At 38.4% G+C, this 15458-nt stretch overlaps 3 protein-coding genes across 3 annotated transcripts in view; 2 read left to right on the plus strand and 1 right to left on the minus strand.

Annotated features, from left to right (window-relative positions):
- The first annotated feature begins 277 nt into the window (after positions 1–277).
- LOC125672946 (beta-1,3-galactosyltransferase 5-like) lies at positions 278–1939 on the plus strand. The gene has a single exon (XM_048909147.2). The coding sequence runs from the start codon at positions 550–552 to the stop codon at positions 1579–1581; it is 1032 nt and encodes a 343-aa protein (XP_048765104.1). The 5' UTR covers positions 278–549; the 3' UTR covers positions 1582–1939.
- A 3586-nt stretch (positions 1940–5525) lies between these two features.
- On the minus strand, positions 5526–9449 carry LOC130049645 (uncharacterized protein K02A2.6-like). Its single transcript, XM_056147523.1, has one exon. The coding sequence runs from the start codon at positions 9447–9449 to the stop codon at positions 5526–5528; it is 3924 nt and encodes a 1307-aa protein (XP_056003498.1).
- Positions 9450–12488: 3039 nt separating this feature from the next.
- LOC125672788 (uncharacterized) overlaps positions 12489–15458 on the plus strand; it is a 116082-nt gene continuing 113112 nt past the window's right edge. The window contains exons 1-2 of the mRNA XM_056147524.1: positions 12489–12547; positions 12678–12777. The gene's annotated coding sequence lies outside the window, so the exon portion shown is untranslated. The remainder of the gene's footprint in view (positions 12548–12677; positions 12778–15458) is intronic.

The following is a 15458-nucleotide window of genomic DNA, read 5'->3' on the forward strand; positions in this document are numbered from 1 at the left end:
AGAAACAGGCTGTTGTTTGTTAAACAGTTGGTGCATTCAATATATGTAGATTGTGACAAGCTTGTGCGTAGACCGTATTGATAATTTTGTTGTAATTTGTTTGATGTAGAGATGGACATTCATTCAAAGCATATATCCAGTAGACGATTCAATGAACACACATAACAGCCATATGAAGAGCATACTAACAGATGTGTTTAACGGAAGTCAAGAAATGAATTCTGTTACAAAAGACGTGTTTCACTTAGACTTGATGAACAAGGGTGTCCCACGGAGGTGTGTTGTCACTGTGTGTCTCTATTGTGTACAAATCATTTCCAATTATCTTATTTACTAGTGAAGTAACAATTGAATTATTCCTCGTTTTTTTGGTTATAGTTGCTGACATCTCGCTTCATTTGTAATATTGGACGTGTCTCATTCTTGAAAAAGTTTCCATGGTAATTCACATTACTGCACCGTGTGATTATATTGGTATACAGAGATTTGTTTCATTTTCTTTTTGATTCAAATAGAGTCATCGTCACAGAGGCTTCAACATAAAGAGAAATGCGAAGGGATTTAGTAGTGATTATACTGTCGACTACAGGATGTGTGGTATGTCTCTTATACCTCTACTGCGTGACGTATAGTGGACAGACACGTTTACAAAGAACCTTGAAGTCGAATCTAGTATCTCCAGATTACAAGAGACCCGTACAAACTAAAACAAAATACCCTTTGACTCTAAATGCAATATATATAATCAACAATGTAAATGTGTGTCGCAGTCATAGGAAGGTGTCAGCACTAGTCTTTGTTCACAGCGCAGTTGAAAATTATTGGAGAAGAAAAGATATGCGGGCGACATGGTTGAATATTTCTCACTATAGTCCAGAAACTGTGTGTGTAATATTTCTGGTAGGGACAACACATAGAATGGACATGCAAGACACGTTACTTATGGAGAGCAGGACACACCGCGATATCATCCAAGGTGACTTCATAGACTCGTACAGAAACTTGACAAACAAGGGTGTGATGGGATTGCGTTGGATCACGGAGAATTGTATGAATGCCGAAATCGTAATCAAAGTTGATGATGACTCTTTCATTAATCTTTTCAAATTCTTTGAAAATTATGCATATTTGAAAAATCGAAAAAGGCTTTTATTTTGCAATGTATGGGAACCGAATTCCATGGACATAATTCGTAATAAAAGCAGGAAATGGTCCGTGAGTGACACATTTTATTTGGGACATGAACGATATCCACTCCAGTATTGTAGTGGGTTTGTGGTGTTTCTCTCTACAGATTTGGTCCGTCCTCTGTACCAAGCCGCGCACACGGCGCCATTTTTCTGGATCGATGACGTTTATCTGTTCGGAACTCTGCCATCCTTTCTAGAAGGCGTGACGTTTGTGTCATTCGGTGAGAGGTTATCTTTTCAATATACAAAAGCACGCAATTGTTACAGACATCTTATGAGGAAATGCAAGTACCTTGTTATGCAGGTAAACGACGGTGAGATTCTTGAAATGTGGAAGGCTGTTGTTTATGACAGGTTTCAGAGTATCTTTGGATATTATTATTTTGGATGATAGAAAATAAAAGTCAATAAACATTCTAGTAACGTATGCTTGCAATACCACTTGTATTTCTTTGTTCTTTTACATCCGGGAATTTACTATTCACTTAGAGACGTCACAAGCAGTTAACATTGTTCTAAGAGAATTAACAATAAGCGAATGTGACGTAAATTAGCATGCGTTTTAAATTTCCTATAGTTTAGTTCGAATGCTAAGATAGTAATACTTAAGGATGTATGCTACACCAGAGAAATTTGATGTAGATGAAAAGTGGAAGATATGTACAACAATATTTTGAAGTTGTAAATTTCCAAATTTACTTTATTTTGTCAAAAAATACAGTTTTAGTAAAGGTAATCTGGAAAAAAAATTAAAACCCCTGCTGGACTCGGAACCTGCGACCTGCAGTTCAGCAGTCGGTATTCTAACCTACTGAGCTACTCGGCTAGGTATTTAAATGAAAAGTCAAATATTGCTGATAGCGATTTTTTCATCCATGTTTTTAAAGGAAGTAAGCCATTATGACGATATAGCGTACTACCTTAAGAGTTTCACACCTGATGCGGTAGTTCACTGGTAGAGTGTTCGCTTTGTTACCGGGTGGCCGTGAGGTAAGGGTCGCGTTAGAAGTGAGAATCACGTTTTTTCGTATATGACCTTAAATCTGGTTGGATCACGTATCGCGGCAAGAGTTGGCTCGTTAAGGAACCCTCCCTGCTGCGATTGTAAGCGCTAAGCATAGGTCTAAGTTTGTGGTAGATCACCTACTGTTGGTGACATCCCAACATGCATGAGAAATATCCAACTGAATGTTAAACAGACAATAACGCAAATGAAATGTTTCATATTATCTGTTAGGTCGTTATTTACACACTGAATTTTAATAAGGATTACTACGTTCACATCACAATACATGGCTCTTGGTGACGTTGGCCGGTTAACAAGCTGTAACTGACGTTATTTTCCAACTATATAATTATACACCAGTTAACACCTACCAATATAAATGATATAATTCCCAAGATCTGAAAATAAAATCAGCAAAATAAACAAGGGAATATTGTTTGAGAGCATACCTACAGTGAGCGTTTCATATAAACCGCCAGTGCGTCATATACATGGGCTGAGTTCAAGATCGTAGCGGCTAGGTATGGTGGCTGATTTGTGCCATTGTACAATGTGTTGTCTTTTCGTTATTTTGAGGCGAAAAGTAGCCGCTATTTTCATTTTGTCGTGTTTTCATTATTTCAAGACCAAAAGATATCGTTTTGTTATCTTCGCCTCGAAGTAACAAAACGACGATAAAGTGTAAAATGACACAAATCAGCCGCCATACCTAGCCCCTAGACTAGCCGCTACGATCTTGAACGCACCCCTGGACACAGGCCATACCTAGCCCCTAGACTACCCACCCCTGGACACAGGAACGATGATTGACTAACACAATCGGGTTGCTGAGACCGAGGACATATACAAAGACGGAGACCGAGGTTTCGTTTGCTTGAAATATTACATCGTTTCATAAATGACAAGATTGTTTTCCGCGACTCTCAACAATTTTTCAGTTATATGGTGGCGCCCTGTTTTTATTGGTGTAAGAGAGAAACCAGATACAATGTACTTGGGGAGAGGCCATCGTCCTTCCGAAAGTAAACTGGGAAACTTTCTCACTTACCGGCGCGAGCGGGTAAATGACAAGAATACTATAAGAGTTTGAAAGTAATAATTACGTATATGTGCCACTGAAATGAAATTTTGATAGTGAATTTTCTATAGAATTGACATGCTAAAATGTTTACAAATCTGACACTTGCTCAATGCCTCTCTTTCGCTTTTTCCGGGACTGGTGACCTCTAGGGTCAATGCACATCTGGGATTACAAGTAGGAATTACTGACAGGATGACAATGATTCATGAATCGACATTTTCTACTGATTTGACGGATTTATTGCTTCAGATTTACTCTGACTCTATAAAGTTATATCAAGTCAATCACAAAAGATGCTTAATATCTGTTCTTTTATATTTCAATTTAGTTACCGTCAGTTACAGCTTGTAATACTTTAACAGGGGATGCTTAGTCCTACGAGGCACTTGACCCCATCTCTCTTATTTCCAGGGGGTCGTTTATAGGAATTATGAGATTGATCATTGTTCCTTATTTTCATTTGTTCGTGTGTACGATATATTTTTTCTACATTTGCACCTACAGGTTATTGTTGTGAAATATGCGACCAGATTCACCGGCAGTGGTGACGTCTCCATATGAGTGAAATATTCTCGAGCGGGACGTTAAACAATATTCAATCAGATTCGGTCACTGAAAGAGAATCGATATGTTTGTACATATTTCTGAGCTAGAACACTAACATTGGCAAGTCAAACAGTACCTTCATTGTCCTTCAATGAGTAATTTGATATATAAAAGAAGCAAGTACTATAACTCTGTAAAGATGGATTGTATCTTGCTTAACGTCTCTCAAGAGAATTTTTCACTCATATGGAGACGTCACCAAGACCGGTAAAGGGCTTCAGATTTAGGCCTATGCTCGGCGCTTACGACCATTGAGCAGCGAAGGTTCTTTAGCGTGCCACACCTACTGTCACACGGGATATCCGTTTTTTAATGTCATCTCCGAGGACCCATGACATTCACACCTGATGCCTAGCGTTTGGCGATGGAACTGTCACTACCTGTTTTAACGACTTAGGTCTATCACGGCTGGTATTCGAACAACGGCCTCCCGCATGCGGGGCGAACGCTCTAACCTCTCGGCCACTGCGGCTGTATGTAAAGAAAATCCAACACTATTTATGTACAATTGTCGTAAGCAAACAAAATATAGTGGATTGATTTTAGTGTATCGACAAGGCTTTATGTATACAGACATCATTCTTTCCAAAATAGAGTGGGATCATTCAAAAATCTTCTTAAAAACTACTAGGACACAACAGTTGAATATTACATAGAAGCTGCCTGACATAGTGTAAATTTCTGTTTAGTTAAAGCTGGGGGTAGGATGGGGCCACAATACGGGATCAAAGTTTTACATAATGGTATATAGGATAAATATCTTTTAAAAATATTCTTTGGAAAAATCATATTAATATGCATATATTTCCAGGTAGTGCAAATTTGTTTACATTGTGGTCCTTGGGTGTACGATGGGGCCAAAATAGTGCATGAGAGGTGAAAATGACGATCAAAGTCCTGTATATGAATATATAACAAATGTCTTTAAAAATCTAATAACAGGACCATGTATACTCATATTAATATGTAATCTTCCCTTGATAGTGTAGTTTGAAGTGTGTTGAATTCATGTCCCTAGGGGGTACGATGGGCCTCAATAGGGGATCTAAAATAAGTTTTAAAATGTATATAGATTACATCTTTTAACAATTTATCCTTATGAACAAGAGTCATGATTCAGCATATTGATACACAGGCATTTCCAGTTAGTGCAGATTCACCGCTGTTCACAAGCTGGTCCCCAGGAGTAGGTTAGCCCTAATAGGGTATCAAAGTTTTACCAGGGTAAACAGCAGGGCCCTGAATACCCAATACTCAGGAAGTGCAGATTGAAATAGGTTAAAATCGTGACCACAGGAGGGTAGGACGGAGCCATAAATAAGGGATCAAAGTTTTACAAGGCAGTGTCGTGTTCGTCAAGCAGACGCCATAATAACCGGAACTCAAACTGCTTTATTCTACTTTTAGAACCAACAACATAAACAATATAAATCCGGATAACAGTCGACCGACTGTCGAATACACAATACATGACATCCTCTCTTTTCAAATTCAAAGAAATCAAGTAAACTCAATACAAGCAATGAAAAAGTTCTGAATCAATAAGTCACTTAACACATACAAGAAAGCTGCAAATGAACTACATGACATTTAAGAATGTCCATGACAATTATGCCCGTTTCACAAGAAATGATAATTCACATTAAACTGTCTGCATAACATAGTCTGCGTATTTGCCAGGAGCTTTGATAGTACGTCCCGATCGCGTTTTGTTCAGTTCTTGCGGTGGAGTTGGAAACGATAGAGTTTGTTTTGGACGGGTACATCGAGCTTGTTCGGTTTCGCGGTCACAGTTCGGATGTTCACTAGCATTGTCGCTGTTCGGACGAGTAGTTCCTGGAATCTGTTGAGAAACACTGTCGGGAAGCTGAAAGTCAAATCCTTCGACTTCGGATGTTTCTTTAATCGATTTTGTTTGTTTCATACTGCTTCGGTTGCGACGGTATTGCTTTCCTTCACATGACACGATAAACGATTTCGGTTGGTGATGTTTTGACTCGATGTTGGCATGTTTCCACGAATTTTGTACTTTCAACATTACACGGTCTCCTGCTTGCAGATCTGGTAGGTTCTTGGTTGCATTCCTGTCGTGAAATCTTTTAAAGTTTAGCTGTCTAGATTTCAATTTCTCATGAGTGTCATTGTTCATGGAACGCAAAAGTTTTGCCGTTGTCGGTAATTTTGTTTTCAGACGACGTCCTAGAAACATCTGTGCTGGTGATTTTCCTAGTCCTTGAATTTCCGTGTTACGGTAATCCATTAGTGCTATGTACGGATCTTTGTTTTTCTTGAGAATCCGTTTGACGGTTTGTACCATCCTCTCCGCTTGTCCATTTGATTTTGGATACAACGGACTTGATGTGGTGTGGGTGAATCCATATTCCTTTGTGAAATCCTTGAACTCCTTGCTTGTATACTGCGGACCATTGTCGGATACTAGTTCATCCGGGATTCCATATTTTGAATACATGCTTTTGAGCGAGTTCACAACTTGACATGATGACAAGTCCTTTAGAATCTTGATCTCCGGCCACTTAGAGTAGTAATCGACCGCAATTATGTAATGATTTTGCTGGTATGCAAATATGTCGGACGCGATCTTGGACCATGGACGGTCCGGCAACTCTGTACATATCATTGGTTCCTTAGGATTTGAATTCTGTACTTCTGCACAAATATGACACTTTGAAACTTTGTCCTCAATCTGTGCTGCCATACCTGGCCAGTACATACACTCTCGCGCTCGGCTCTTGCATTTCACTACTCCGAGATGTGATTCATGCACTAAGTCCAACATTTTCTGTTGCATCGACTTCGGAATCAAGAGTTTACTGCCTTTGAACAGTAGTCCATCCACATGTGATATCTCATCACGAAATGACCAATACGGAATAAGAGTCGATTGCAAGTTTTGCTTGGCTTCAGGCCAACCTGACAATACTGTGTGTAGAAGCTGTTGCAAAGTAGAATCACGTAGTGTTTCTTGTTGAAATTCGGTATAGCGGTCTTTCGACATTGGTAGATGTTGGTTAAGCGTGATGCTATTGACATCAACTTCGGGTACCAGTTCTTCTGTAGTTTCATCTAGGTAGTGGCGACTCAAAGCATCAGCGATAAACATGAGTTTCCCAGGTTTGTATTCTATCTTTAAGTCATATTTCTGGACTGCAAGAAGTAGTCTTTGTAAACGCATAGGAGCTGCTAAGAGCGGTTTACGAAATATTGACTCCAATGGTTTATGATCTGATTCCACAGTTATCTGTCTTCCATAGATGTAATGGTGAAACTTATGACATCCAAATACCACTGCTAAGGCTTCCTTCTCTATTTGTGCGTAGTTCCTTTGGGCCGCTGTGAGTGCTCTTGAGGCGTACGCGATGGGTCTACCCTGCTGTAAGATAGTAGCACCAAGTCCTTTAGAACTAGCGTCCACAGAGAGCGTCAATGGTTGTTTTGGGTCATAGTATGCCAAAACTGGAGCTTCTATAATCATTGCCTTAATGGTTTTGAAACTGACTTCCTGTTCCTTGTTCCAGTTCCATTCAGATCCTGCTGCTGTTTCAGTCAACTTCCGTAGTGGAGCACTGACATCTGATAGTCTCGGAAGAAATTTTCCAAGGTACTGAACAAGTCCTAAGAATGTTAATAGTTCCTGTCGATTTTCTGGTTTCTGCATCATGGAGATGGCACGGACTTTTTCTGGATCCGGTTTTACTCCTTTCTGGGTGAGTACTTGTCCTACATACTTCACTTCAGTTTTTCGTACCTCACACTTTTGTTTGCTGAGTTTCAGGTTGTACTCTTTAGCGCGTTGCAACACTCTGCGTAAACGCTGATCGTGCTCTTCAATCGAAGATCCCCATACTAAAATATCATCAATGATGACTTCCGCACCGGAAATATCTTCCAGCATTTGTGACATGATTTTCTGGAATACCTCGGACGCTGACTTAATACCAAAGGGCATCCGCTTAAATCGGAAACGTCCAAATGGTGAGTTGAATGTACAAAGTCTGGAACTTTGCTCATCTAGTTGGATTTGCCAAAAACCACTTACGGCATCCAGCTTTGTGAAGTACTTTGCTTGAGACATGTTCTCGATCACATCCTCAACGGTTTTCAACGGGAAGTGTTCACGCTGTATGGCATTGTTTAGATCTCGAGGGTCAATACAGATTCGAATTTTGGATCCTTTGTTCACAACTGTCATGCTGTTTACCCATGGTGTAGGTTCTGTTTGACGTTCGATAACTCCCAGTTCTTCCATTCTCTGGAGTTCTTCGTACACTTTGTCCTTCAGCGAAATCGGTACCTTGCGAGGTGGGTGTATAGTAGGCGTAACCGATGGATCTAACTTAATGGAATACTTCCCGGGTAGGCATCCCAATCCTTCAAATAGTTCTGCATATTGAGGTTCACTCAAAATGTCACTTCCTGTGGTCTGAAGGTTGTCCTTGACGATTTCAGTTTTCGACGAAATAGCGTTCATCGGTCTCACCAAGTCCAGTTTGTGACAAGCATCTGCTCCCAAGATGTTTGGCGCATTTCTGTCGACTATGTAGAATTTCATAGAATGAGTTTGACCATTGCATTTCAGTGGAATGGTGAGCATACCATCAGCTGTGATTTTGTGTCCTGAATATGATTTCAGTAACGCCTCCGCTTTCTCCAGTGCTGTTGTGATTTTAAGCCTTCGATAAGTGTCTCTGGTAATCACGTTACACTTTGCACCTGTGTCCATGAGAAACTGTACATCTGTGTCTCCTACTCTCAATGACGTAGTCCAATTTTCTATCGTGTTGATAGCATCAATCATTCCCATGAAAAAATAATTTCCATCATCTAAGTCATTGTCATCAGAATCAGTTTCTTGAATCATATTCACTGGACGATTCTTTTGTCTCCTTGATTGCTTTCCATAATATTTCCCACGCGAATTTCCTCTGAAAGCACCTGGTTCACTTCGCTTTGTTTTCACACTAGATTCACATACTCGCGCAAAATGGTTTCTCTTACCACAACTAGAACATGTTTTCCCAATTGCGACACACCTTTCTCCGGCTTCGTGTTTCCTATTTCCACACTGTCTGCATTTCGGAAAATCTGACTGCTTTCCTTTGTAGTTTGTTGTGATACGGTTCACTTCGTTTCCTACGAGGTCGCCTTTACTGTCCTCACTCATAGTTTTCAGTTGAGCTCTAGAGAGTTCATATAAATTCGCTATGTCTATTGCTTGATGTAATGACAAATCACTTCCGGTAGTAATAAGTTTTTCTCTAATTTTCGCTGAACGCACTCCGAACACTATTCTGTCTCTCAGCATTTCTTCTGAATTAGCGTAACCACAGTCCTTAACTAGAACTTTCAATGCTGTTAAGAATTCCTCACATGTTTCATTTTCTTGCTGTGTCCTACAGTTGAATTTGTAGCGTGAGAATATTTTGTTACTTTTCGGTTGAAAGTAGGCCTGGAATTTTGTGTAGTACGTTTCTAATTTCTTTCGTTCCTCATTAGTAATGTGCCAAGTACTGTAGATATCCCTACCTTTTTCGCCAACCCAGATCATGAGGTAACTGCATTTTTCTTCCTCTGTTTTATCTTTCAGTGGTCAATTGAACATAAATTCCGTGTGTGCTTTGAATTTTTTCCATGTTCCCGGCAGGTCACCACTTTCCCAGTCCACCTTTGGCGTAGCACCAGTAAGAGACTCCATCTGTTTTCTTTGAGTGTTTATGTCAAAGAATATTCACGAAATAACTTTCGATGGCTTATCGTAGACGTGATTTTTTTTCACATTCTGACACCATGTCGTGTTCGTCAAGCAGACGCCATAATAACCGGAACTCAAACTGCTTTATTCTACTTTTAGAACCAACAACATAAACAATATAAATCCGGATAACAGTCGACCGACTGTCGAATACACAATACATGACAGGCAGTATATGGGGAAACCATCAGGACATTGGATAGCCAATACTTAGGTAGCGCAGTTTCAAATAGGTTAAAAATCACGACGAACGGAGGGTATGGCGGGTCGCAATAGGGTATCAATGTTTTATATCGGAATATCTCGGAACACTTCTGTGAAAATTTCAAATCGTGAATGTTTTATCTTGCGACATTGTATCATAGTTATACCGTGACCCTATGCGGCTAGATTTGGGCCACAATATGGGGTCAAGTGTTTTGACTGGAGTAAAATCGGCAAGAAATCTTAAAATCTGAATAAGTGAACAACAGCAGGCCTAGGGTCAAGGTGATTCATGAGAACGATGTGGTCGATAGTCCTCTTGTTTATTGCACATTTAGATCTTAAAAAAGGAACGAACATGACCAAGTAGATTCAACATGGATGTCATGACAAATGTGTAAGTTTTAATAGCTTAAAAATGTAGGTGTACTAAAATAAAAGTCTTGTTTGTGGGAGATAGCTGTTGAAATGTTCATGTATTGGTTAGTTTTGAAATACATGACAGTGACTGTGGACCATACACTTATGCTCATATAAATGAATTCATTAACCTATGCAATTTGAATAATCATAGAGGTATTAGAGCATTATATAATGATATAGTTAATCAAAGTGGGGAGTGTATGGGAGTCGGACAAGATGACTTCACAATGGTCTGAAAATGCTTCACAAGCCAAAACAAAATAATATATACAGTCTTAAAATGAGTGGTTCTGTCCAGACCGAAACTCAAATACCAAGTTGCGTGATTGGGGGACCTCCTTTATCAGTACATTATACGGGTTCAATTCATCAGTTCAAGTTTACATTTCAACTACCAATATACGGGTTCAATTCATCAGTTTAAGTTTACATTTCAACTACCAATATACGGGTTCAATTCATCAGTATAAGTTTCCATTGCAACTACCAATCACTAGGGTTGTGATATGGTTTCAGATTTTGCATGTGAAAACAGAAAACGTACGTTATCAAAAAGAGAAGTGCTGCATGTCTTGAAAATCAGTATAACAAAAAACATATGCTTTTCTACATTGTTTAATTCATAAACGGATACATTTTATGGGAGGGGTTTCACGACGATGCTATAAAAACATCTAAAAATATTTAAATATTTTTTATACTCATAACCCCCCCCTCCCCAAAACCAATTAAAATAGTCATGAAGAAAATTATAAACTAATTTACCTTGATAGTCTGTTCACATACACATCTAAAGCATTTTTATGTCTATGTGTTTATGCATTTATTTATTCCCTGTGGCCGAGTGGTTAGAGCATCGCGCTCCAAATCACACGGCCTCTCACTTTTGGTCGGCGCGGGTTTGAATCCCGCTCGCGCCGGTAAGTGAGAAAGTTTTCCAGTTTACTTTCGGAAGGTCGGTGGTCTCTTCCCAGGTACATTGTATCTGGGTTCTCTCTTCCACCAATAAAAACTGGGCGCCACCAGATAACTGAAAAATTGTAGAGTGTGATGGAAAACAATCAATCAATCAATTTCACCACCAGCAACTAGAATTCGTTTCTGGGGTTATTTGAAATGTATAGTGAAAAAATATTATTGCCAATCAGAAATTCTGAACATGGTATCGCAGGGAAAACGAACTATAATTAGAATAGTCTCTTATGAATAACCATGGAATATTAAGGTAATTCCAACCTAGCTCGGGGTTGCAAAAGCCTCGGGTTTTACCGCATATTTGCAACTCTTGGGTAGGATTACCTTATATTTTTATTTTGATGGTTATTCATATAACAGTTTTATAATCATCGTCAACAGGAGCGGCCGATCTGTTTGTAGTAGGTATAGAAAGTGCACATGAGGAAATGAGAAGTTTATTATTATTATTATTGTTTCGGTAGAATACTTCCTTGTCAATAACATGTATACAAATACTGAATAAAATATTTAAATGTAATCATTAATTACTGTTATCAATACGTTTCATTTTTATATATTATTAATTACTCCTCCGTGTGGATCCAGGTTAGAATAGGTCATCAATACCCCTTGGTTGTTGTAAGAGGCGGCTAAATGGGACTGCTTTTCGGATGAGACCGCAAAAACCGAAAAAGGGACTGTGTCTATGTACATTGTACAATGTATGTGTGTGTAGTTTGGTTGTTGTTATGTTAAAGTCATTGCAAATCGAATGGACCTAAAACTTGAATGAAGAGTTCAAAGTCTCCAAGTGATGAAAATTTGTTTGAAAAAATACTTTATTTCGCTTTTATTCGATGGCTTGATAAACGAATTACAATTCTAAACGCATGTATGTATAACATGTTAATAGTTTTCCTTTAAAAAATGGGGTTTTTTTTAGATCAAAAACTCAACGGTTTATTACGTTACTGCTCTAAAAGCTTGCATATTGCATTAGAGCATGTTCATGTTTGGATGATATTTCATACATTTATAACTTTTGAAAACCATTCAAGTGTTCTTAGATAAATGATTTATTCAAGTGGGTATTCAAATTAAAATATCTTTTGTGTGTATGAAGTACTATTTTACTTGTATGACCTTTCGTTATTTCAAATTTTCATATTTATGTATAAACTTTGAAGATATAGTGACAAAACACTTGATCGGAAATAGTGATTAAAATGCATACTTTTAACATGCGATCGAAAAGAGATTGTCGTCATCTTCCGTGTATCAAGTCAAGACACAAGCAACTGAGAAGAAAGGTAATGTGCATTTTCCCCCCCCATAAAATCAACACGGATTTTTCGTACAGATTTTTAAAAATCATATTTTGTGATTAATTGATCAAAATGAGTTAATGCCTGAATTTTCATTTTTGTTGACATCCAACAGTTGCTGAGAAGAGAACCGGACTGTCTTGCTAATGGAACGTACAGTTCAGATGAACTCAATGTACATGATTTACTCCAAAACCTGAATTAAAAAGCCGACGGTAACACTTTGCCTTTCATTTTTTTTAGAATTAGCATGGTAATTACTTTCACTTCATCTATGTTTAGGTTATCATAATGGCACAATTTGATTTCAAAGTCCAGCCCCTTTAAAGCCAGGATTTTCAATAGTTGTGTAGTGAATACATGAAACCCAGAGAGAATCGCGTTTAATGAATGAATTAATAATTATTAGAGAATATGCGTTATCAATTTGTGACATTAAATGAACAAGCGAAGAATCGATCTCATAAATTCTATAAAAAATACAAAATTAAGAGAAGGACACACATGGACCCTGGACATACCTGAGGTAGGATCAGGTGTCTAGGAGGACTCAGCATCAATTGCTGACCGGTCATTTTGATAAATTAAACAAAGTAATCCGTAGTCAAAATCAGCATTTAATGTCCAAATATGAAGGAGATATGGAAAACTACCATATATTTTCATTTGAATTCACTAGGATATACATATGTATGTTAGACAAAGAAATGACTTTATTCTGTTGGTTTAAAGTTGACATTTTCACGGTGTTGTAAATGACAATTTTCGCTACAGAGCTGTAAATCCAAGGGCAAAATTTGGGGTATACCTGAAAGCTACATATATATCCCTTATGAAAACCATAGATATACAGAACATTATTTTTCTGGCACGGCTGAAGTCTTACACTGAATATTGTAGTCTTGCCGTCTCAAAAGTTTAAGGTCCAAAAAAAAAAATACTAGCATTTTTTCCCACAACACCCGTGTCAGGATATACCTTCAAACACACACGAACCGAAAAAGCACATTCGAAGCCCATTTGATTTCCATACCCCACTTGTTTTAGTATATTTTCTATATATATGGAACACTGATGTCTATGTGAAATAATTTCCCCGCAGACATTTAAGTCAACTATTTTGGATGAAATCGCTCCAGTTCGGTTATGTAAGAATTCGTGAAATGGGGTTGAATATTGAATTGAATTAACGGCTCTCATTATTCTGATCCCCAGCCCACTCAATTCCTTTTTACGCTTGCGCTATCGAAAACTTAAGTTTCGGGGGGCGTGGAATAGACCAAACTTTCACATTACATATCAACACTTAAGGGATCAGCCCAAACTTTCACAATACATATCAACACTTAAGGGATCAGCCCAAACTTTCACTTTACATATCAACACTTAAGGGATCAGCCCAAACTTTCACTTTGCATACCAACACTTAAGGGATCAGCCCAAACGTTCACTTAACATATCAACACGTAAGGGATCAACCCAAACTTTCACTTAACATATTGAGGATCAGCCCAAACTTTCACTTTACATATTGAGGATCAGCCCAAACTTTCACAATACATATCAACACTTAAGGGATCAGCCCAAACTTTCACGTTACATACCAACACGTAAGGGATCAGCCCAAACGTTCACTTAACATACCAACACGTAAGGGATCAGCCCAAACTTTCACTTAACATATTTAGGATCAGCCCAAACTTTCACATTACATATTGAGGATCAGCCCAAACTTTCACTTAACATATCAACACGTAAGGGAGCAGCCCAAACTTTCACTTTACATACCAACACGTAAGGGATCAGCCCAAACTTTCACTTTGCATACCAACACGTAAGAGCTTAGTTTGCGTCTGGAGGAATTATACCTTTTTATATTCTATAATAGTAATTATTCGTGTTTATGACCAAGGAAGACTGGATACATACTTAGTATTGTAAATACATTCATTATATTGGAAATATGAATAAATATAATAATCAACGTTCTATTGAGTATATGACTTCGTCAACCAACAAATGCATACACCTTCGAGATTTCGGTTCGCATGAGACTTTAATGAATGGTTTAGTAATCAAATTCATAATTAGCGATACCTCGAGTCCTTAAACACAAGAGATATTTGTAAAACACATATGCCCCCCATGGTGCAAAATTGAAAAGGGTTATATACACACATCATTTAATTGATAGTAGTATCATCAATTCAAAATACTGAGCAGACAATATCCTATATCAAGAGTGAATTGACCATGTTACCTAAAAATCAATAGGGGCCATCTTTGCCTTATGCTGTACCAGTGTACCAAGTTTGGTGTCAATCAAGCAAATAATTCTTAAAATATAGGAGACAATATATTACTATGTCCAGTTCAACAATTGACTTTTGTCCTCAAAATCAATATGGATCATCTTCTCCTGTAGATGTACCAGTGTACTAAGTTTGATGTCTGTCAAGCAAAAGGGTTATCAAGATATTGAGTGGACAGTATATTACTACAGACCCTGAAGCGTGCTACTACACCTCCAAAGCGTTTCGTTTCGTGCAAAACATTCACCGTTCCGTGCAGACCGTTCAGCGTTTCGTACAAATCGTTCACCGTTCCGTGCAAACCGTTCAGTGCAAGAATCGTTCCGTGCAGGATCTAGCCACGCCCATAGACACGTGCAGATCGTTCAAACCACGCCCTTAGAAACGTTCAGATCGTGCAAGTCATTTCGGCATGGGATGTAGGACAGGTAAACATTGCAGGGGAATCTGACCAATTATTTCAAAATGTCTCTAAGACAGTGAAATCTGCAAATAATCGTAAAACAACAAGTTGATTATAAAAACCACCAGGCAGAGCAAAATCCGGCACCATTTTCTCACCCTTGGTAGTTTCTAGCAAGTGC

The sequence above is a fragment of the Ostrea edulis genome, chromosome 8 (genome assembly GCF_947568905.1).
Source record: "Ostrea edulis chromosome 8, xbOstEdul1.1, whole genome shotgun sequence".
Lineage (NCBI taxonomy): Eukaryota > Metazoa > Mollusca > Bivalvia > Ostreida > Ostreidae > Ostrea > Ostrea edulis.